A 25,272-nucleotide genomic window follows, 5' to 3' on the forward strand; every position below is an offset into this window, starting at 1 on the left:
CTGTGGTTTATTCTGCAGACATTTCTCATCATGCTCAGCAAAACTTGTGAATTAGGACTAGTTTCTTTAATCACAGCTAAAGTTATAGGGGGATACAGATTATTTCAGCGTCAATGTCTGCACCTGCCAGAAAATGTATCCCCCTCTATATTACTCAGGTGATGTGCTAACATCCTGTGGTTTATTCTGCAGACATTTCTCATCATGCTCAGCAAAACTTGTGAATTAGGACTAGTTTCTTTAATCACAGCTAAAGTTATAGGGGGATACAGATTATTTCAGCGTCAATGTCTGCACCTGCCAGAAAATGTATCCCCCTCTATATTACTCAGGTGATGTGCTAACATCCTGTGGTTTATTCTGCAGACATTTCTCATCATGCTCAGCAAAACTTGTGAATTAGGACTAGTTTCTTTAATCACAGCTAAAGTTATAGGGGGATACAGATTATTTCAGCGTCAATGTCTGCACCTGCCAGAAAATGTATCCCCCTCTATATTACTCAGGTGATGTGCTAACATCCTGTGGTTTATTCTGCAGACATTTCTCATCATGCTCAGCAAAACTTGTGAATTAGGACTAGTTTCTTTAATCACAGCTAAAGTTATAGGGGGATACAGATTATTTCAGCGTCAATGTCTGCACCTGCCAGAAAATGTATCCCCCTCTATATTACTCAGGTGATGTGCTAACATCCTGTGGTTTATTCTGCAGACATTTCTCATCATGCTCAGCAAAACTTGTGAATTAGGACTAGTTTCTTTAATCACAGCTAAAGTTATAGGGGGATACAGATTATTTCAGCGTCAATGTCTGCACCTGCCAGAAAATGTATCCCCCTCTATATTACTCAGGTGATGTGCTAACATCCTGTGGTTTATTCTGCAGACATTTCTCATCATGCTCAGCAAAACTTGTGAATTAGGACTAGTTTCTTTAATCACAGCTAAAGTTATAGAGGGATACAGATTATTTCAGCGTCAATGTCTGCACCTGCCAGAAAATGTATCCCCCTCTATATTACTCAGGTGATGTGCTAACATCCTGTGGTTTATTCTGCAGACATTTCTCATCATGCTCAGCAAAACTTGTGAATTAGGACTAGTTTCTTTAATCACAGCTAAAGTTATAGGGGGATACAGATTATTTCAGCGTCAATGTCTGCACCTGCCAGAAAATGTATCCCCCTCTATATTACTCAGGTGATGTGCTAACATCCTGTGGTTTATTCTGCAGACATTTCTCATCATGCTCAGCAAAACTTGTGAATTAGGAGTAGTTTCTTTAATCACAGCTAAAGTTATAGAGGGATACAGATTATTTCAGCGTCAATGTCTGCACCTGCCAGAAAATGTATCCCCCTCTATATTACTCAGGTGATTTTACCAACATTTCAGCCTGATTTTTTTCTTATTGCAAAATTTGTTTTACAAAATGCTCAATTGATAAAACATTTTTTTAAAAAGTAAGTATTGTTACAGAAAAAAATTCATCTTGAAGAAAAAGGTTTAATACTTAAATATTATACAGTTATAACAACTATGTCTCTTAAAAGTACTGAACTTACCAATAACTTATATAAATAATAACACAATCAGTTTTAGAAAAAAAGATATATACAGCTGAAGATAAATAACAAAAATAAGAAAGAGAACTAACATTTTAATCCAACTATTTAACGATGACAACTCTATACACTATACATTGAGCTCAGGACTTTAGCAAGCCATGCAAACAAAGGCGTCTTTTGCCGGTGGGCCTTGAAGGCACATTTGGTGGAACCACCGCAGACAAACATCACACTGTATCTGAAAGACATAGAATTCAGGTTTTAAAAAATGTCTTTTAGGAAGCTGTACATTGTTATTGTTGCAATCAATTCAACAATTATTACTTCAAGTGGAGCGAAGGCAGAAATAAAACAATGGCCCTCAGTATAACAGAAGAATCTAACATAAGCATTAAAGACAATTCCCACTATCAAAACAGTATTCCATTTCAGATTTAGAGATAAATGTTACTGGATTGCTCAAGTTACCCAGTTCACATCAGACTCATGTTCCTTTTCCCCACAGAAGCGGCATCTGTCTGTTAGGTCATCTGTTAAAAAAAGAGGACAGAAAAAATAAGAGCATGTGTAATATTGTCATGCATGAAAATATAATTAATATTTAGGTTACGTGAGAGTATTTACTATAACTGTAACATTTTTACAGGATTTTTATGGACAAGTCTATGAAATACTAAAATATGTCCTACCAGTTTCCAGGAGAAGAGAAACAGCAATTTCCTGCCTGTATCTGTTTATGGCATCATTTGTGGCAGGAAAATTTGCGTCTCTCTTTTGCAGGAGACATTCTGCAAACTGAAAAAGAGATTTCAACATAACCTTAAGCTATGCATCTTAGTAATTACGAGCTTACATGTCACCATATAATGATATTAATCTGCTGTAACTTAATAACTTCTGAGTTTTAGACATCTCAAAAAAGCATAACATTATTTGTCTTGGGTAAAAAATAAAAAAAAATAACAAATGGACAGTCGTATTACAATACAGAAATTTGAGGATGATGACATTGCTCTGCAAAGCAAACATACCTTGAGTGCAAAGACTCCACATGACGTACTGCCACACTGTTTTGTGTGTGGTACAGTGTCACATCTCCACCTTGAAAAATTGCAGCCTTGTTTTCGCATGAAAGCCCTACATAAATAAAAGAGTAATTTCTAAATTGATATAACATTAATGTGTGCCAATTTTGTAGCGATAGTTGACATGCCTGTTACCATGGTTTTAAAACAAGTATCCTCACCTTGTTGTGTCCAAACATTTGTTGATGGCTTCCTTCGACTCGCCCAGCGGATCCAAGTACAAGGACTTTTTTTCTTGTGGGTAGATGACCTAAAAATATTTTTCCCATGAAAAAAAATTACTGAGACATTACTTCTTCACCTACTCTATTTTATACCAGGCACTGCAGTAGTATATTTACTCTTTTTATACTATGGTTTATTTATAAAATTTCTTTACCACAAGTGTCCAGTGATGATGCTCATTTAGAACTCCAAGAATAATCTCATACTCCAGGGGTTTAATCTAAAATTGAATGGAATAGTAAAATGGAATAATTTAATACAAATCTGAATTGCACATTAAAAAATAATTAGAAATTAGATTCCTACAACGAAATTGTTTCAAGCACAATATCTCTTGACATATGTAAAATAAAGATTTACAATAGATGTATTTGAAATATTGAAAGCAATAGGTTTCATTTACCTTTAAAATTTTAACTAAATTGAAATCCGAGGGAAATCCATAACATTCATCATACCAATGCTTACCTTGAGCCTTTGAGATCTTCTTTGCCACATTGCAGTCATAGCAAACGAATCAATGAATGCTGCTTTTGCAGGATTGTGGCGATTTCGTTCACGCACTATGATTGCCAAATATGCATTGATCACCTGTAAGAAAAATTAAACCACAAAACATAATACTTTTTTACCATACAAATACACTGACTGTTTTCAAGCTGACTTGTAAAGCTGTAAAACATATTTATATAGCAAAAAATAAAGTTAAATAATATTGTACCTCGCTTTCCAACTCCATGTCAGGACCAAGTCTGTAAATGTCCCAGTAATTCAACTTGTATGCCCCTATTTTGGACAGGAGGACATGAACATCTTTTCCTGCCCAAGCATCCTTAACATCTGTCAAAATAACAAAAGAAGATAATTATTAAGAAAATTAAATGAGGGGAAAGAAGCAAGTGATATATATTTTGCCATCTTTGCTACCCACACACACACACACACACACACACACACACACACACACACACACACACACACACCCAAAGATAAGAAGAAAGAAATAGCGATAGGGAGAAAACAGAGACAGAGAGAGGACATACACATAGAAAATCTTACATTTCTCTGCAAGAGCTTGTGTATAGTTTGGTGTTTCTGCTGCTGGCTGTAATGGCAGTATGGGATTTGGGTGGACTGCGGTTGGTGGGACAGCTGCTGGGGCTGTAGCTACTGGGGCTGTAGTTGCCGGGGCTGTAGTTGCTGGGGCTGTTTCTGTGGCTGTAGTCGCTGGGGTTGTTTGTAGAGCTGCAGTTGCTGGGGTTGTTTCTAGAGCTGCAGTTGCTGGGGTTGTTTGTAGAGCTGCAGTTGCTGGGGTTGTTTGTAGAGCTGCAGTTGCTGGGGTTGTTTCTAGAGCTGCAGTTGCTGGGGTTGTTTCTCGAGCTGCAGTTGCTGGGGTTGTTTCTAGAGCTGCAGTTGCTGGGGTTGTTTGTAGAGCTGCAGTTGCTGGGGTTGTTTGTAGAGCTGCAGTTGCTGGGGTTGTTTGTAGAGCTGCAGTTGCTGGGGTTGTTTCTAGAGCTGCAGTTGCTGGGGTTGTTTCTCGAGCTGCAGTTGCTGGGGTTGTTTGTAGAGCTGCAGTTGCTGGGGCTGTAGCTGCTGCTGGGACTGTAGTTGCTGGGGCTGTTGTTTGTAGAGCTGCAGTTGCTGGGGCTGTAGCTGCTGCTGGGACTGTAGTTGCTGGGGCTGTTGGTTTTAACAGGGATGATGATGCCTGTTGCACCACTGATGCTGATTTTTTGGTCATACTCCGGTGTGGAACTCTGGCTGTGTCTTCAATGGTCAACTTTAGTTGGTCCATATTGATTTTGCAGAAGACTGTCCCTTTGTCATCCTGGAGATCTACACTTTTGTCAGTTATTGCCACAATAGTATAAGGGCCTAAAAAGCTGTGTTCCAATTTGCCCCCCTTTCTTTGTTGGCTCCTGATGTTCTGTCTCCAAACCCTGTCCCCAACTTTGAAGTTTAATAGTTTGGCTTTTGGCTTGACTTTTCCCCTTGTTTTTTCATGTCCTTTGTTTAGATTTTCTCTGACCAGCTCCAAGAGGTCCTGTTGCTGCCGAATGTCCTGCGACAAATCCTCCTGTCCCACTATGTCCTCCACAGAGTTGTCAACCTTTGAAGAAAAACAGATTATTTGATGTTTGTATCCAAATCTTTTTAGGGTTATACAGCCCACCACAGATGACTGCTAAATTTACTCTGTATATGCAATGATTGTAGATAAATATAATAATCCTTAGACAGTTGTCATGTAGATATATAAATCTTGGAAGCTGATAGGAAGACAGCGTGTCATAATGCAGTCTGATCTGTCAGTGTGTACAGAGAAAGAGTGTGAGAGAGAAAGATGGACAAATGGACAGAGACAAATGCAGATTGATTATGTACTCAGACTGACATAGAGACAAATAGGTAGATCATAAACTGACCACATAGTGTTCTGGGACTTGTGAAGGGTAACGCGCCTCTCTGCCAAACATCAAGAAATACGGTGAGTACTTGGTGGTCATCTGTTTTTTGGTTCTGAGACCAAACATCACTGCATCCAGATAATCATCCCAAGTATCTGGATGCTCACCGACCACTTTGCTGAGGGCTCTGAGAAAACAGATGATTTTAAAGCACTGATATTCATCACCATAGCAAAAAAATTAAACTGACTTTGACTTTGTAATAATAATTCTCCATATGGCTTGGGAAGCCACACCCTAATACATGTATAAAAACATAATTTAAGTAACAGAGTTTGAAATGTTACAGTCTAATTTAACAGACACTCAAAGTGACATGGTTCAGGGATCTATGCAACACAAGCAAGGATCATATCAGAAGAGAACACCACAATAAGCCAGAAAGCTTTGAGTGTAAGTCAGATAGCATGCTATTGTCAACAGAAAATGCACTGATGCAAATTTAGAGTTATCAATTTATAACTAAAATGAAGAACTCACCTCTGGATTGTGCCATTCATTTTTTCCACTAACCCATTTGTTTGAGGGTGATAGGGAGAGCAGAGGCTTCTCTTGATGTGAAGGATTTCACACACTTTTGAGTTGATCTAGAAGCACAAGTTTTTATTGACATTTTTGATATGACATTAATAACAGCATCCTGTCAAGAAATCAGTTCATACACATGGCTGTGTTACATAAACAGAATGAATTAGCAACAAAATGAGGGGTTACCTGAATCAAATAATAATAGTTAAAATTATTGGTGACTAATATTTCAGAAAGACAAATTCTGCCAAGGATTTAAATACTTACAGCATTGACGAATTCTGTCCCCTGGTCTGTTAAAATTCTTTTTGGTGATTCAAACTGATGGACAAACTTCATGATGCACTGTGCAACTTCTTTGGCTGTCTTTGAGGTCAGAGGGTAGGCCTGTGGCCATTTTGTGAAATAATCAATCATCACGCAGATGTATTGATGTCCATTCTTTGTCTCTGTCAGTTTGCCAATTAGATCCATCCCCACCAACTCAAAGGGCTGGTAAACCTTTTGTAGCAAAAACATTGTCAAGTTATATTTTTATTCAAAAAATTGCATTAATGCATACTGCCTTCTTTGTTGATATATAGAATAAGATTGAGGACTAACTACCTGTGGAAAAAAAATGCACTCAGAGCATCTTTTCTCTCATTGTCTTTATACTGAGAAAAATATTTCAGTGGTTTCTATTGATTTAAAAACATTTTGGCCTTCTTTGGCTGAACTCACCTTGATGGGAATGAACTCTGTGGGCATTTTAATGGCGTCACTGCTTGCCTGGCAAGCTGAACACTGGGAAACCTTATGATGACATATTATGGATGAGTAGTGGTTTTAAATAAGCACATGTACACGTAATACCATGATAATGTTTTTTTCATGGAATTTGAGCAAAATAAAATAGGAGAAACTGTTTTTCAGGACCCCATTACATTGTAATTACGTGTGCTTTCAATTTAGGGCCGACTTACCCACTTGTTGATGTCCACTGACATCCCTGGCCAATAAAACCTTTTGGAGATGGCATCTCGAGTTTTTGTCTGGCCACAGTGTGCCCCAGTGGGACTTGCATGAAAATCAACAAAGATTTCATTGGCCTGATTAGCCCCACAGACCACCTTGGTTTTCAGGGCTTTTGCAGTACCCTTGTGTCGCCAATAATAAAGCTCCCCTCCTAAATGATGAGAGGAAAAGGAGCAGTATTTCAGACATTATTACTCTTAAATGCATGATACACACTGGATGGTATACGGTTTCATTAAAAAAAAGCCTCAATGTTAGTCTTACCGCGTAGATTACATAGGTGTTATCTTCCAAAACATACCAACAACTTTAAGATTCAAATATTATTTGTAAAATATTTAGGGCTGGACCCGAAGATCCGATAATCCGAATATTCAGTTCGTTCCTCCGTCCGTCATACAACCGCTCCCCCACCACCGTCGGACGTAATGGAATATTCGTCGTGAATTGAGCCCGAATACGCGGAGCCCAGAATGTGCGGGTCAGCCCGAAAAATATTATGAGACATAGAGTCACGTCTCATTTAATCATGACATAGCCTTCTAAAACTACTTCAGATATGGTTATAGACTATTGTATTTGTTACATGTTTATTCTGTCACATTTGCGAAATGGTTGTAACGTCATTGGTCTTACCTTCAATGTCATAAAGATGAGACTTCCGTCGAAGTAAAAATTTGTCCCTTTTTGCGAAATCCGGAGGATACTCATTTTTAACTTTATATTCCAAAATTTGTTTGTAGTCCGTAGGATTCATTGCTAGCTGACTTTAACAAAATCAAGGCTGCTGATACCAACGACACTGACACTGGACCTGTCCCAACATGCCGAAAGCTGACCTTTTTATTCTTCTTTTTTTTCGAAGGCTGACCTTGTGTAATTTGCATAATTTGCATAATTAATTGAAGGAATGACGTGATCACGTGTACTCTACCTATGTGTTCTCGTGTTTTGTAGCCTATAGAGAGGGGATACATTTTCTGGCAGGTGCAGACATTGACGCTGAAATAATCTGTATCCCCCTATAACTTTAGCTGTGATTAAAGAAACTAGTCCTAATTCACAAGTTTTGCTGAGCATGATGAGAAATGTCTGCAGAATAAACCACAGGATGTTAGCACATCACCTGAGTAATATAGAGGGGGATACATTTTCTGGCAGGTGCAGACATTGACGCTGAAATAATCTGTATCCCCCTATAACTTTAGCTGTGATTAAAGAAACTAGTCCTAATTCACAAGTTTTGCTGAGCATGATGAGAAATGTCTGCAGAATAAACCACAGGATGTTAGCACATCACCTGAGTAATATAGAGGGGGATACATTTTCTGGCAGGTGCAGACATTGACGCTGAAATAATCTGTATCCCTCTATAACTTTAGCTGTGATTAAAGAAACTAGTCCTAATTCACAAGTTTTGCTGAGCATGATGAGAAATGTCTGCAGAATAAACCACAGGATGTTAGCACATCACCTGAGTAATATAGAGGGGGATACATTTTCTGGCAGGTGCAGACATTGACGCTGAAATAATCTGTATCCCCCTATAACTTTAGCTGTGATTAAAGAAACTAGTCCTAATTCACAAGTTTTGCTGAGCATGATGAGAAATGTCTGCAGAATAAACCACAGGATGTTAGCACATCACCTGAGTAATATAGAGGGGGGATACATTTTCTGGCAGGTGCAGACAATGAGGTTGATATAATCTGTATTCCCCTCATAACATGTTCTGGTAGATCCTCCTTTATTGTCATTTGTCTGTGTTGAGAATTTCTGAATAAATGCTCTGAAGTTCTGATGGTCAACAGAGGGGGAATTAAAAACAAAAGTAAAAAACAAACAAACAAACGCCAATATCTGAAGATAAGATACCCTGGTGGAATTGAGCCTGGCAGTGTGATAAAATGCTCACAGTGGTGTTGATTTTACTGTATCAGACTTTGGACAGATTGCTCTAAAGATTGAATTACAGAGCGTTTGAATCTAGTTCCCACCCAGAAGGTATTGAGCCTACGTTTAGTTAGCAGGGTGATCGAGTAGCAACATTACACTTTATTACAAAAGGGAGAAGGAAAAGACATTGTTAGGCAGCGCGATGAATACTATTAACTGAGCAACACGCCATGTATAGCAAAAGCATTTATTTAGACAGAAATGTCACATGCTGCATTACCAAACATGTTTGACAATCAAATCATGATCGTAACAATCCAAGTTTTGTTTTATTAATAAACTACGCTGATATCTAAACACGGAATTATAACTCCACCCTTCCGAATGCATGCGCGCTCCCGCGGCAGGGGATACATTTTCTGTCGGGGGTAACTACTTTGGCACGACACCTGCCGGTACAAGGAAGTAAACAAAGATGTGTGATTATTTCCATCCTTCGTACCTTCAAGCAATTCTGGCAGCTCTATGTACACTACAGGAGTCGTACCAACAAACGTGCAGAATCTGTACAGATTCCATTCATTTACCGCGGCGTAGATCCGAAAAGGGAGATAGTACGCATGAGCGTAGACATGGCGGAGTTTTATCACAGCGCCACCCAGCTGCCTGGCATGCATATCCAATCGAATTCCACACACTATAGAGTCACCGTATATACGCAGATTTCCTTCAAAACCGCTCGTCTAAACGTGAAATGACAAGACGCCACTTTTGCGTTTTCTGTTAAGATGGTCCTCGTATAAACGTAGCCTGAGAAAATCTGTTTTTCCCCGTTTGTTTTTGCTTTTGTTCTGTATTTTCCTATCTTTCTTTTGTCAGTCTTCTCTCCCACACTCCAGTACAGTAGACGGCAGTAATGCACCTTTATGCTGGTTTACCAACCGCCAATGAACCAAGAAGAAAAAGAAGCGATAGCGTCAGAGGAAGAAGAAGAAGGAGGAGGAGAAAGTGCAAGCACAGCAATGTAAGTCCGTTTGGAATTAAAATATTCAATCTTATGTTTGATATGTTTGTATCCCCTCTTGTGTTTCTTAAGTGCCTGAGAAATTCATATTTCCTGGGTTTTGATGGCAAGCTTGAACTGAATTGTTCCACGGGCACTGAGGTAGTGTGAGCCTTCTACCGTCTGTTGTTAGCTAAACTATAAAGTATATTGAGCAGAAAGATTGTTATTGCGTCACATAGTTTGTTATTTTTTTATTTGACACTTTTAAATATGACAATGGTCAATCTGCTAGTTAAATAAACACTGAGTAACCTTGAACTCGCTAGCCTTTATTTCATTGTGCTGCCGTTACGGTGCTACATTGGAGCTAATGAAGCCATTTAACAATGTCCGATAACTGAACAGTGTCCAATTCTTGCCGTGAAGAAATGAGATTCCTGCGGATAATTGTTCACAGGAATTAGACATCTTCATTATTTCAATCATAAACCATTTAAAGCTGAAATAGATGCAACCTCAGTGGTGTGTGCTCCACTTGAGAGATGCTCTTGCTTTGAGTTGCCGTGAAGCTGGCTGCTGTGGCGCTCCAATTCACTTGCTATTGTTTTGGCTCATAAAAATACAGAATCTTACAGTCGACTGGGTGAGCATGTTTCGTACACACCCTGTTATTTTTTGTGTCAAATAATGACACCTGTGAATGTCCATTTTTCTTTTGTAGCTTCTTATTGTTTGCATAAATCCTTTTGACGACACTGCTACTTTGAACGTTTGAGCAGCGCTATGGAGGAGACGAATCGGGAGGCAGTTGCAACTGCGGTGCAGCGTGTGGCAGGGATGCTGCAGAGATCAGACCAACTGGATAAAGTGGAACAGTACAGAAGAAGAGAAGCTCGTAAAAAGGCCTCTGTGGAAGCTAGGCTGAAGGTAATGTGTTTGCATACAGTACAATAAAGTTACACCCTAGTTATTTATTCACTATAATCGTTAAATCCTGCAACTGCTGTCTTGTCAACAAAATGTTCAGGTAATTTAGAAATATCAAGGTCGAGGTCAAGCAGCATTTGCTACCTTTAATAGGACACGTAGTAGACCCATTAGTCTAATCCCAGTGTTAAACAGAATTCTGGAAAGTATTAATTTTGAGCTAATTTATCATTGTTTCTACATGAATCTCTTACTACACCTCAGCATGTTGCTAACCTAGACATTCCACCAACACAGGTTTTATTCATCTGACAGACAATTAGTACAGAGACCTTGATAGTGGTACATTAGCAGGGGTTGTACTCTTGGAATCCAGTGCAGCTTATGAGTTTAAAAATTCCTGCTAACAATTTGTTACAATTTGTTGGGATTTCTATCTTGTACACTTGGTTGAGACTATTTACTCAAGATGTGAGACATTTAAAGAAAAAAGGGGAAAAACTGCAGCTAGAACTTTATTTTAGGATACACAGTTTTTCAAAAGCTATATTTATTTATTTTCTCTTATTTTTAAATGCAGCCCTTCTTTTACTTAATGAGCGAAGAACATTATCCACATCTATAGTCTTATATATCTGTATAATTAAATGTTGAGTAACAATAAATATTGTCAAGGTGTTTTTGAATAATACTGATGTTTTTTAAAAATATATATTTGACATTCAGTTACTGATTACATGCAGATGTTTTATACAATAGTTAGGCTACATTAACATATATTAATTCAAGTTAGACATTATGATGTTCTGGACCTTTGCTTTAATACATTTTCTCTGGCTGGACCTCTTATACCCCTGTGTTATAATATTCCATAATCAAATTTAACATTTCATTCTCATGTGTAACATTTTGATTTCATTCGCAATATTTCACTTTCATGTACAACATAGTGAATGCAGTGTGCCATATTTCATTTTCATCTAATTTTTTCCTGTGCAAAATTAGATTTTTTTTAATGTGATATTGCTTATTACCACAGTATAAATGCCATCATTACTTTTTGACTGTTCTTTTCTAGCCTTAAATTCAGCTAACTTTTTTATTTCACTAATGTATCTTATTGTTTGTTTGTTTTTTTACCTTATATAGTTTGCTTCTGTTTGTAAAGAAAATAATACTGTTTGATTTTGAGATTGTAGACTAGCAACCGTGATGGCAGAAGCCAATGAGGATCCACGTTAATTAATATGTACATAATCATAATCAGTAAGAAAGCATGCGAAGCACTTTAGTAATTCACATTAATTCATTAATAATAGCAATAATAATTATTAATAATAATTCATTAATTCATTTCTCTATAATCACTGATATCCTTCAGGCAGCCATCCAGTCCCAGCTGGATGGTGTCCGCACTGGACTAACTCAGCTGCACAGTGCCCTGCTGGATGTCAAAGACATCCAGAGCTCACTGGTTGACGTGAGTAAAGACTGGAGGCAGAGCATTAACACCATAGAGAGCCTAAAAGATGTCAAGGATGCTGTAGTTCAACACAGTCAGCTGGCCTCTGCTGTGGAAAATCTAAAAAACATTTTCTCTGGTAAGTTTATTTTAAATTACGAGTGTGCGCGCAATGTAAATCTCTCTGTATTTTATGGTATGCTAGAGTTTTAAATCTGGTTCTGTGGTGACATTCATGCTTTGGCACACTGGTAGTGATGTGTTGGTTTACCAGGGCTGACAGCAGGAGAATCTGAGACATAGCAGGATACAGCAATTAGGTGTGTGATGGAGCCTACAATAGATAAACCTGTGAAGTGTCCTAAGAAAGGTTGCACAATGTTCAGGATGTAATTACTGTTGCTGCCTGAAAGAAGAGATAAAAGTTCTGCCCTGAAGACAGAAGAACCTTAACTGAAAGATGCATGTCCTCCATTACAGACAATATACAGGTGTTTCTCATATTGTTATAATAAGGTTGACAATGTTCAATGTTTTTCAGCAGGTATTGCTCAAAGGGAAAATATATATATTCTATACTTGGTACACATACGCTGAAATTTTGCAGGCATTTATTTGTTTTAACTTGAATGATAATGGCTTACAGCTTCTGTGTGTCCAATACTCCTTTTGACAACAAACCACAGATTTTCTATGAGGTTCAGATCTGGTGAGTTGGCTGGCCAATCTAGCACTGTAATGCCATGGTCCATGAACCATTTCTGAGGATTTTAAGTCTTCATAGAAGACAAAATCTGTATCTTTAGAAAGCTCTGTAGTGCTCCGAAATCTGCTGGTAGATGGCTGCACTGATTTTAAACTTGATTGTACATAGTGGACCAACACCAGTAGATGACGTGGCACTCAGGTCATCATGACAGTGGATACTTCACACTGGACTTCAAGCAGCTTTGATCCTATGGCTCCGCACTCTTACCTCAGACCCTAGGTCCTGGAGTCTTGGAGCTTGATTTCCAAAAGGAATGCAAAATTTACTTTCATCTGAAAAGAGGACTTTGTACTACTCGGCAGCACTCCAGTCTTTCTCTTCTTAGTCTAGGTAAGATGCTTCTGACATTGCTGGATATTCAGAGTAACTTGATAATAGCAATTTAACACTTATATCCTATTACCTCAAAACATCAGTGATTGTCTTCCCCTTGTATGTGATTGTGTATATAAACCAGACTGAGAAATTAAAAGCACTTTGCAGGTGTTTTAGTTAATTAGGTTATTGGAGCTCTTCTTGGGATTGTGTGGGAATGTCTAGGAGTCCTTTATTGACATTTCTGTGGCCCTCTTTGCAATATTCTAATAGTCTGAGATTGATTTTTATAGGGTTTCATGAGCTGTAAGACATTATCACTAAAGTTAAAAACTAATAAAGTCTTGAAATCTTTCAGTTTATATGTACTGAGTATGGAGTATAGATATTTTTCACTTTGAGCATTGTCCGGTAAAAAAAAAAAAAGAGAATCACCTGTACTGTTAAAACCGATCCGAACCATGAGTAAAAAAACTCACGGTTTAGATTGTTTCACGATTTTGAGTCACGGATCGGATCAGTTTTCGGATCAACTGTTTAAATGCCATGGTGATAAGTGGTTGTTGAGCAGCCTTTGTCTTGGCTCCTGTCACTGACACATCCAAGTGATGTCGCTTCATATGTGTGGCCATGCTCAATGTATTTCCACTCTCATACGGCTTTCTCGTGCCACAGTGCCTACACACCGTTATAGTTTTGTCCACCACCTTTCTTCCTTCATCACTGTATTTTACAGGGAAGCCAGAATGCTCCCATACGGGCAACTTAAATGACGCAGAAACTTTTTGAAGTTCCTCTGCTCCTCTGCTAGCCATGACTGCCGCTGCACTCATCTAGTGTGGATTAAACATACGCTCTCCACGTGACCACGTACAACTTTTTTTCATCAACCAATCCGCGGACCACGTGCATTCCGAACCGTGGCGAGCGATCCGTACTGATCACGGATTAACGATGATCTGTTGCACCACTAACTGTTAACATAGAAATGTTTGCCTTTGTGTTCTTTTGTTCTTAATACTATGTGTCTTCGTCCCTTTGCTTGATGTCCAGTACCAGAGATCGTGGCAGAGACACAGCAGCTGATTGAGCAGGCAGAGCTGTTGCAGGCCCACAGGAAATTGATGGAGCTGGAATGTTCACGGGATGATCTCATGTATGAGCAGTACCGTATGGACAGCAAGAACACCAGTGACATGAACCTCATCTCCATCTACTTTGAAGATGTAAGTTCAGTGATGGTGTGTTTTAACTTCAGACTGACAGATCTGAAGATCCCAAATCAACATCGGTTGGGATGTTTCAGGTCAGAAGACTGATATGAGATCAGAGAAATACTCAAGTTGTGTGCATACATGCAAACAATGCATGATAACTAAGCATGTTCATACCATTTTCATAAACCTAAGTTTAGACATCATCATGTTTAATTTGTCTAGCACAGGGGTCGACAAACTTTAACACTCAAAGAGCTATTTCGACCCGTTTCCCACAGAAAACAAAACACCGGGAGCCGCAAAATCCTTGTGCCATTAAAAATGAAGACAACACTGCATAATCACTTTTTTACCTCTATGCCCTTGTTAATCAGTCGTGATTAATTAATTACAAAGCCTCTAATTAGATAGATTCATTTTTTAATTGTGTCCTACCACTAATATTTATCTTACTTGGTTAATGTAATTTTTACTCCTGGACCTCATATGTTATGTAATGTTAGCTGGAAATCAATATTTTGCGAATGTCTATTTAACTTGTAAAATCTATTTATCTATTTATCTTAAGCTAATAACTTTTCTCCGGTAAGTCACTGCCCTGTTTTCCAAGACAACACTCCTCTGACTCTCTGACCTGCTGCCTGAATGCTGTACGTGACATCAAGCCGTGCTCTCGCGAGTAACATCGTATTAACCTGACATATCAAAGTGTAGATACTGAGCAAGACAATTATCTGTAGTTTACCTTAGTACTCACGAGTACCCGACACAATGCAGGACTCTGCTGTGAAGGCGGAGACGTGCGGCGGTGGTATATTTGCGACAATAAAAGAAAGAGGAAAAAGAAAGAAATTTGAAGGAGCGACGGCTAGGATTTAGGAATGGTGGCCCGCCACTGCTGAATGAATGTGGAGGAAACACTGGAATCTGAAGATCAACAGGACTCCAAATGAATACCCGCAGGCCACGAGTGTCGGAGATTGACGGCTGGGATGCATATTTTGACAGACGAAAATTTAAAACGTTTTATTTTGATGTTACAAGATCACCATAATCTTCAAATTCAGAATTACATTTTTTAAAATTAACAATCTAAAATAAAAATAAAAAATTTAAATAGTCTGCTGATTATTTATTTTCCAAAGCTACAGGGAGCCGCAACAGAGGAATGAAAGAGGTTGCCGACCCCTGGTCTAGCATGACGTGTGGTGACAAGGTTTAGGTCACTGTTAGTAAATTGCCGTGAGTTCTCCTTGTAGATGGAAGACCTCGTATTGTAGACTATGGTGAAAAGCACCCTCTCAACAAAGAAAATACAAGAAGTTAATTCAGTTTTTAAACAATAAGCCGTGTATATGCAAACGATGAACCTTGTTGTATAACAATGAGTTGTATCACTACTCATATGTTATATGTTTTTGCTGATGTCTTGAACTAAAGATCTCTGTAGTGAACGAGTCAAAGTGGGTTTCAATCTGTCTCCGTTTTTCTCCAGGTTCAGGGGTTATCAGATGAGCTGGCCAAACAGTTATGGATGGTACTGCAGAGGTCGATGGTAACGGTTCGTCGTGACCCAACCATGCTGGTGTCCGTAGTTCGCATCATTGAGCGGGAAGAGAAGATCGATCGGCGTATGGTTGACCGAAAGAAACAGACGGGGTTCATTCCACCAGGGCGACCCAAACGGTGGAAGGACAAGATGTTTGAGGTCAGAAAACTGATGGACAATCGGAGAAATACTCAAAATTGTAATGAATATTATTTTGGACAATTAGAAATTCAAATATTTCTTCATGCTCTTTGAGATTGTTACAGAGGTGTTTGTAATCTATCTATTGATCAAAAGATGCATAGTTCCTACTTCAAGGACTCTTGTTTTTCTTCATCTGGCTCTTCATTATCATCAGTCACTGGTTCTGATTCACCTGACATTGTCTCTTCAGGAAAGTATTGTGTTCTTCCTCTTTGATTCTTCTTACCAACTCAACCCATCTAATCCATTGAATTTTACACACCTTCTTACTTGGTTTTTCCTTTCCTTTTATTCATACAATTCTTATTAGTTTTCCAGAAGAAATTTTCAGACTTTTTCCTAAGTCCAAATGAGTGTTATATGTTTGGTTTTACAATTACTGTAGTTTGAAATTATCTGCCTCCAAATAAGAAGATCATATGAAGCCATACACTAATTAAAACTAATGTTTACTGTCAGGAATAAGATACTTTGGACTGATTCTGGATGACTGGATAAGCCACTAAGCCACTGAGCTTTTCCTGAAATCTTTGATTTATTTCCCATGCAGGTGTTGGAGGGTACAGTCAGCACTCGCATTGAAGGCACCCAGGCAGTAACAAGAGAGACAGATAAAATGTGGCTGGTTCGTCTTCTAGAAATAACAAGGAAATACGTTCTGGATGACCTCATTGTTGTCAAGAACCTCATGGTCCAGTGCTTTCCTCCACACTACAACACTTTTGACAGGTAACAGATAGTAAATGAAATGGGTCTGGATAGATACACACAAATCACATTAGAATCAGGTCATTTTCATTTGCACTACTAATGAAAAACTTCAAAAGGTCAAAGTATTATTTATGCATTTGTCCAGTATTATGTAATTCATTCAGGAAAGCGTTTGCTTACATGTATATCTATGGTATTTCAGATTTTTCTGTCTGTACCACAATGCTGTGTCCACTCGTGTCAAAGAACTGGCCTCTGAGGACTTGGAGGCTAATGAGATCGTGTCCCTGCTCACCTGGGTCCTCAACACATATAAAAGGTACACAGACAAAAGACACTGGCAAGTTCTGTACATATACACTCACTGGCCACTTTATTAGGTACACCTTACTAGTAAAAGGTCGGACCTCCTTTTGCCTTCAGAACTGCCTTAATTCTTGGTGACATACTTTCAACAAGGTGTTGGAAACATTCCTGAGAGATTTTGGTCCATATTAACATGATGGCATCACGCATTGCTGCAGATTTGTTGGCTGCACATCCATGATGCCAATCTCCTGTTCCATCACATCCCAAAGATGCTCTGTTGGATTGTGATCTGGTGACTGTGGAGGCCATTGGAGTACAGTGAACTCATTGTCATGCTCAAGAAACCAGTTTGAGATGATTTGAGTTTTGCGACATGGTGCATTATGCTGCTGGAAGCAGTCATTAGAAAATTATCCACTGTGGTCATAAATTGATAGACATGGATAGCAACAATACTCAGGTAGGCTATGGAGTTTAACCCTTTAAGACCCACCGTTGTGCAAGTCCGCCAGGACATATTTTTACATTTATAGATGCTGTAGTGCCATTTTTTGAAGTATTTTTATTTGGTTTAAATAAAAATAATCCTTATATCTCAGGTTTTAATAATATGAATTGACTTATGTCTTAACTACTACAAAAATTCTTCAAAATGCAATAAACCTTAAAAAAATGCAAATCATTTTTGTTTTTACACTTAAATTTCAAAATAAAGAAACTGTATTCCTCAAATTTGTAAATGTAAAAAAGTTGCACAATATCCTTTGGTACCACGGGAAATTTATTTGGAGTCTGTACATCACTTGCTTTTTGAGATATGGTCAATTTTGTAACCTGGAAAAAAAAAAGAAAATTAACAACAGTGTAAAATTTGCAAAGAGACAACATTAACATCAAAACAGATTATTTACATTGATGCAGTCAAATTTCTAAGTGTGCCAGATACTTACCAACACACACATTTTATGTACAAAACCATGGTCAGACCATAGAAAGTACATTTTCAAATGCACATTCTATGGCTGGAGCTGGGCCCCTTCCTCTCCCTCTGCCTCTCGCTAGGGTACCAGGAGATCAGGAGACCTTCATTCTCTCCTATTCCTCCTCCTCCTCCTTCCCAAAATTGTAAACACTGCACGCAGAAAGAGTTACGTAGTACGTTAGATGTGCGCAGCACATGACTTGTAATAATGATGCATATTTTGCGTTGAATGCTTTCGGCGACGTTAGATTTTAGTTTGTTTACTTTTCTCCAACTCAAAACAAACATCTTCTCATGAATACAGACTTACCGTATTTTCACGACTATAAGGCGCACATAAAAGTCTTAGATTTTCTTCAAATTGTGCGGCGCGCCCTATGGTGCAGTGCGTCCTGTGTGTGTTGTTGTTGTTGTAAGGCGGACGTAGACCAGGTGTTTTTTTCCACGCATCACCATCGCTGTTGATCTGTGACTCTATGCGTGCCCATCTCACAGCCGATGTGAAAAAAACAAGTGAAGCAAATGAACTCTGAGCTTGCTGTCATTCCGGGAGGCCTGACAAAGGAACTCCAACCGCTGGACATCGGTGTGAACCGGCCGTTCAAAGTAAGGCTGTGAGCGGCGTGGGAGCGATGGATGACCGATGGAGACCACAGTTTCACTAAGAGTGGAAGGCAGCGCCGGGCGAGTTACGCCACAATTTGCCAATGGATTGTAGATGCTTGGGCTAACGTGTCTGCTGGCACTGTTGTTCGAACTTTCGCAAAAGCCGGCATCATTTCCGAGGCGCCGCACGGCACGGAAAGTGACTCTGACAGTGAAGAAAGTGAACCTGGCATGTTTGATGGAGGTTTAGCCCAGCGGTTCAATTCAGAAACAGAGGATGAGGACTTCCATGGGTTTGATTGATGATGATTACCGGTAAAAAAAAAATGTGAATACCAAACTCAGTTTTGCTCCCGCTCTATTTTTAAATACGCACACTTGTGTGCTTGTTTTATCTGTGTTTTACCATGCCCGCGCCTATTGATGATTAAAAAAATGTTAGTACTTTGTAATCAATACTTAAATAAAGCACAACCAAACTCAGTTTTGCTCCCGCTCTATTTTTAAATACGCACACTTGTATGCTTGTGTGTGTGTTGTTGTTGTAAGGCCGACGTAGTAGAGGACACCATGAGAACGTTAAAGGGGGAAGTGTGGGCGTGGATTGTATATAAAACCCTCGACATATAATCAGGTGCGCCTTATGTGTGTGTTAAATACAGTAATGGCACACATAACTGAGACTGCGCCTTTTGGTACAGTGCGCCTTTTGGTCGTGAAAATACGGTACATCTTCTTCTTCTTCTTTTCCTTTCGGCTTTTCCCTTCAGGGGTCGCCACAGCGAATCAATTGCCTCCATCTAACCCTGTCTTCTGCATCCTCTTCTCTCACACCAACTACCTTCATGTCCTCTTTAACCACATCCATAAACCTCCTCTTTGGTCTTCCTCTAGGCCTCCTGCCTGGCAGTGGGAAACTCAGCATCCTTCTACCAATATATTCACTCTCTCTGTCCGAACCATCTCAGTCTGGCCTCTCTGACTTTATCTCCAAAGCCTCTAACATGTGCTGTCCCTCTGATGTACTCATTCCTGATCATATCCATCCTGGTCACTCCCAGAGAGAACCTCAGCATCTTCAGTTCTGCTACCTCCAGCTCTGCCTCCTGTCGTTTTCTCAGGGACACTGTCTCCAGACCAAACAACATGGCTGGTCTCACCACAGTTTTGTAAACCTTTCATTTTAGCTGAAACACTTCTATCACACATCACACCCGACACTTTTCTCCAGGCGTTCCAGCCTGCCTGTACACGCTTCTTCACCTCTTTTCCACACTCTCCATTGCTCTGGATTGTTGACCCTAAGTACTTAAAATCCTCCACCTTCTTGATCTCTTCTCCTGTAACCTCACTCTTCCACTTGTGTCCCTCTCATTCACACAGATACTCCGTCTTGCTGCGGCTAACCTTCATTCCTCTCGTTTCCAGAGCAAACCTCCACGCCTCTAGCTTCTCCTCCACCTGCTCCCTGCTCTCACTACATATCACAATGTCATCTGCAAACATCATAGTCCATGGACTCCTGTCTAACCTCGTCTGTCATCCTGTCCATCACCATAGCAAACAAGAAGGGGCTCAGAGCTGATCCCTGATGTAGTCCCTCCTCCACCTTGAACTCCTCTGTTACTCCTACAGCACACCTCACCACTGTCTTACAGTCCTCATACATGTCCTGCACCACTCTAACATACTTCTCTGCCACTCCAGACTTCCTCATACAGCCATGGCCATAAGTTTGGACACAGTATGACTTACTATGTCTGTTTTGATGTCTATTACAGAACATAACTAATATTTTTGACAGCACCACTTTAATTAGTCAACAAATCAACAAGGGATATAATATTATCAATAAATTCCAACAATTAGAACAACTTTGTTCCCAAAACATAATATTAGAAGAAAATAACAAAAAAAATGCAGTACTTTCACAACCGAATTTGGTAAGAATAACAAAATGACACCAAACTCTTTTGATGTTTTTTTAAATATGAAACTTAATATAGTTCTCAGGAGTTGTGTACTGTATTGTAAGTGACAATTTTGTGGTATTTTCTAAGATTCACAAGCATCATGGTACTTGTGTCCAAACTTATTGCCATGGCTGTACAAAACCACAGTTCCTCTCTGGGCACCCTGTCATAAGCTTTCTCCAGATCTACAAAGACACAATGCAGCTCCTTCTGACCTTCTCTGTACTTCTCTATCAACATCCTCAAAGCAAATATTGCATCTGTTGTACTCTTTCTTGGCATGAAACCATACTGCTGCTCACAGATGTTCACCTCTGCCCTTAGTCTAGCTTCAACTACTCTTTCCCATAGCTTCATCGTGTAGCTCATCATGTGACTGGAATTATCAATTCCTTTGATAAGGTCGGCTTCATCCACGCTGTTAACGGAATCCGGGCCAGACGAGGGGCTGGACTCTTCATCCAACGTGTGACAGGTCGTGGCCACAACGTGATCACATTTATTTCAATGTAGGAAGTCCTCCAAATACCCAAGGTCTAGTTTATATCGAGTTTTGTTTTGTGCGCTTTGTGTATTTTTACAAACCCAGCACTACAATGAAAAAGCGCCCTGAGACCTGGTGAGTGTGTGAAATGTTAGTGTAACTCCCCAGATTTTATATGCAAAAAGAATGATCGATCTGTCTTATCTGGTTTCAAATCTACAGCCAATCAAAAATTAATATGCACTACGCTCGGTTCTAAAGGTGCTCAGTAGGTACTAAGGGGCCAAGATAATATCCTGACACCATTACATCACCACCACCAGCCTGAACCGCTGATGGATGGATCCATGCTTTCATGTTGTTTGCACCAGATTGTAACCCTTCTGCCTGAGTGTCGCAGCTGAAATCGAGGCTCATCAGACCAGGCAACATTTTTCCAATCTGCTATTGTCCAATTTTGGTGATCCTGTGTGAATTGTAGCCTCAGTTTCCTGTTTTTAGCTGACAGGAATGGCATTCGGTGTGGTCTTCTGCTGCTACGAGACCACTCTACCGGTGATTCAAAGCAGTGGACAAGAGAAGGCTAACAGACAGCTAATTAGCACCACCGCCAAGGACGAGGAGGCCTGTCGAAACAGCCGCATATCAGTCATCAGTACTCCCTGGAACTTTCTTGGAGCAAAGCCAAAGCATACCTCAGATATGAATACAGCTGATATGGAAAGACAGGCTACAGGCAAAATCCAACACACAGAGATTAGTGATGAAACTGGTTGGCCGGCTCTGCCATCCCACAGCAATATCTCCTCCACACCAATACAGAGAAGTAAAGAGCCCTGGACAGTGGCTACAACCAGGAATAAGAGTAAACAAAACCAAGAAACAGAGGTTCAGTTGGAGAACAGGTTTGCTGTACTGCAACAAGATTCTGACACCCCCCCAAAAGAGTTCATCTCCTGAAAGAAGACTAAGGTATGGGACTAAAAGGCTGCAGAATGAGCTAACTGCTGAGCCAAAAAGGTTGAGGAAAGAGCTTACTACTGGGCCTCAAACTCTGATAGTGAGTGACAGAGCTATGAATGATTTAAAGCACTTTTGTAGCAAAAAAACCCCAAAGTGTTGTGCTTTAACGGTGTCTGACATTTCTAAGAAAATTATGAGGATCACTGCTGAGCATCCCACAGCTAAATCCCTTGTCATACATACGGGAGCCCTCAATGTAGAGAAGCAGCACTCAGAAGTGCTGAAACAGGATTTCATGGATCTGCTGAACAGAGTCAGAGGTCTGAAACCTGTTGTTTATGTGAGCGGTCCACTACCTACAGTCCGGAGAGGAGATGAGAAATTTAGCAGGCTGATGCTGCTAAACAGATGACTCAAAGCTACATGTGCTGCTCAATCAGTTAACTTTATTGACAATTTCAGCATCTTTTGGGAACGCAGGCACCTCTTTAAGGCAAATGGAATCTTCCTTAACAGATCAGGACTGCTGCTACCTTGCTCAAACATTTTCTACTCCGTGCGTCAGACACCAGCCACGGTCAGAGATAAAAGCCAAGGACATTCAAAACAACAGATTGCACAGCATGCTGGAGAAGAACTGTTACTGCTGGAGATAAGGACTGACCAAGGACAACAAGGAACCCAGGAAGAGGCCCCAACTACGTCACCACCTGCTGCCCCTCATCCAACAGATCAAGGACAACAAGGGACCCAGAGAGAGGCCTCAAATACATCGCCACCTCCTGCCCCTCATCCAACAGATCAAGGACAACAAGGGACCCAGAGAGAGGCCTCAACTACATCATCGCCTCCTGCCCCTCATCCAACAGATCAAGGACAACAAGAGACTCAGAGAGAGGCGTAGTACGTAGCCCTTCAACTGAAGTCCTCATCTCGAGTTGTGCTACTTAATGTTTACAGGCCTCCTAAATACTATGCAAACTTTTTTGATGATTTTAGTGGACTGCTGTCTATGATCTGCATTGATTTTAACTGTGTAATTATTGCTGGCGACTTTAACATCCATATTGACAATCCTCAGAACAGAGGGACTATAGATCTGTGCAAGGGCGTCAGTTTGTTTTTAAAAGTGGGGGGGATGGAGACCACAGCACTTTGAGAAAATGTCGAAGAATGGCGGCAAAATGCCACAAGCTGGGCTCGAACTCACAACCACCGCACCAAAGGCGGAGGCTCAACCTGTTGAGCTATCAGTACATGCAGGTAGAGGGGTCTGTGGGCCGTTATAGTACTAATTCTCCTGGGCCGAAATTCTGCCCCTGCACGCCTCTGGTCGGAGCTTCCACTTGGCACGGGCGCAAATTTAGCATCTGCGCGTTTTTTTTTTTTAACCTCACGAAGGTGTGCTGCATGTCTGTGCAACTCTCGGCCGAGTGCGGATGATGCGTTCAGGAGCGTCGGAATTTTCTATACTGCTGAAAATAACTGGGTTTACAACGGCTTACATGTGAAGAATTTGAATGTGTTGGAGACAAAATGACCCCTGACAAAAAGTGGGGGGGGGACATCCCCACCGTCCCCCCCTAAACTGACGCCTATGGATCTGTGTAACACTCTTGACAACTTTGGGCTGGTTCAGCATGTAACAGAGGCCACACATGACAAAGGGCATGCGTTATACCTACTTATCTCCAAGGGTCTGAGTATTTCCAATGTTACAGTGTCTGACGTGGGTCTTTCTGATCATTCCTGTCTTTTCTTTGAGAGCACTGTCTCGGTGCAGTCAGCAACTTTCACGGAGGTAACCAAAAAACGGTGTATTACTGAAAACACCGCTGAAATATTTAACCAGACTTTTTCTTCTACACCAGCTCTGTCTCGGGGTTCAGTCGATGAGCTGATAGGTAGTTTTAATGCTAAAATTGTAAACATTATGGATGCCATTGCTCCAACTAAGGTGAAAGTTATCTCTGGTAAGAAAAAATCTCCATGGAGAAATGGCAAAAGAGAGTGTAGGAAAGCTGAACGCAGATGGCGAAAATCAAAACTCAAGGTTCATTATGACATTTACAAAGAGAAACTGTGCACTTACAATTTACAACTGAGCAGTGGTGGTTCTAGCCTTATTGACTCCCTAGGCAAGTCAGTTTGTTGCGCCCAGTCACCGGTAAACAGGAGGGGGGGGTATATACACTATCGGGCCGTCTTCGCCGTCTCCGCCGCAGCCACGCACCCCCACGGTCTCGTCTGTCAGAGAGCAGAGGGCGCACCTCTGAGTCTTGACCTGAAGAGGGCGCCATTTGTTATGTAACGTAACACCATCAGAGTGTCAATGGATGCTTACTCAGCTGCGTGCTTATGAAGGGAATTGTATTTAATGATTTTTTTTTCCACTTCATCATGCCGCCCCCTTGAGTTTGCTGCCCTAGGCGGCCGCCTAGTTGGCCTGTGCAAAAAACCGCCGCTGCAACTGAGGAATGCAAAGACTATCTTATTTCGCAGATATAATCACCAAAAACAGTCACAATACATGAGGCTTATTTACTACTGTGGACAGACTAACAAACCCTTGTGTGTCAGTAGCCCCTGAGCTGCATTCTACCAGGGCCTGCAATGACTTTGCATAATTCTTTATAGAGAAAATCCAAAACATTAGACAAGCAGTTGGTGCCCCCACAGCAGGTTCAGGATATGTCCTGTGTCAGCGTAAAACCATTTTAAACACCATGACGCAATTTAATCCTATTAATCACAAAAACCTGGAGGACATTATGGATCAGCTAAACTCCTCTTCCTGCTGCCTGGATATTCTGCCAACAAGGTTTCTCAAAAAAGTCTCCCAAGTACTGCTGGTGGATCTTTTATGGATTGTGAACTTGTCTCTTATGTCAGGTGTTTTTCCTCAGGCTTTAAAAACTGCTGTGATCAAGCCACTTTTAAAAAAGGTTGATGCTACAGGTACGGACCCGTACCTGTAGCATCTGTACTACAGGTACGGACCCGTAC

At 40.3% G+C, this 25,272-nt stretch overlaps 2 protein-coding genes and 1 long non-coding RNA gene across 3 annotated transcripts in view; 1 reads left to right on the forward strand and 2 right to left on the reverse strand.

The window, feature by feature from the left end:
- Positions 1–2,644: 2,644 nt before the first annotated feature.
- LOC110972203 (uncharacterized) lies at positions 2,645–3,126 on the reverse strand. Its single transcript, XR_002597284.2, has 3 exons — positions 3,035–3,126; positions 2,817–2,905; positions 2,645–2,707 (listed from the first exon to the last, which is right to left on the reverse strand). It is a non-coding gene; the product is annotated as an uncharacterized LOC110972203 (long non-coding RNA).
- A 228-nt stretch (positions 3,127–3,354) lies between these two features.
- Positions 3,355–6,865, reverse strand: LOC127535499 (putative protein TPRXL). The gene is made up of 3 exons (XM_051953665.1): positions 6,846–6,865; positions 3,940–4,647; positions 3,355–3,720 (listed from the first exon to the last, which is right to left on the reverse strand). Exons 1-3 carry the CDS (start codon positions 6,863–6,865, stop codon positions 3,714–3,716), a joined length of 735 nt encoding a protein of 244 aa, XP_051809625.1. The 3' UTR covers positions 3,355–3,713.
- Positions 6,866–9,680: 2,815 nt separating this feature from the next.
- The window catches only part of exoc3 (exocyst complex component 3), a 35,588-nt gene continuing 19,996 nt past the window's right edge, over positions 9,681–25,272 (forward strand). Inside the window, 7 exon segments of the mRNA XM_051953666.1 lie at positions 9,681–9,813; positions 10,575–10,722; positions 12,104–12,323; positions 14,322–14,494; positions 15,981–16,193; positions 16,789–16,967; positions 17,152–17,268. Coding sequence (XP_051809626.1) covers positions 9,716–9,813; positions 10,575–10,722; positions 12,104–12,323; positions 14,322–14,494; positions 15,981–16,193; positions 16,789–16,967; positions 17,152–17,268 — 1,148 coding nt within the window. The 5' untranslated portion in view covers positions 9,681–9,715.

The sequence above is a fragment of the Acanthochromis polyacanthus genome, chromosome 9 (assembly GCF_021347895.1).
Source record: "Acanthochromis polyacanthus isolate Apoly-LR-REF ecotype Palm Island chromosome 9, KAUST_Apoly_ChrSc, whole genome shotgun sequence".
NCBI classification, from domain to species: domain Eukaryota; kingdom Metazoa; phylum Chordata; class Actinopteri; family Pomacentridae; genus Acanthochromis; species Acanthochromis polyacanthus.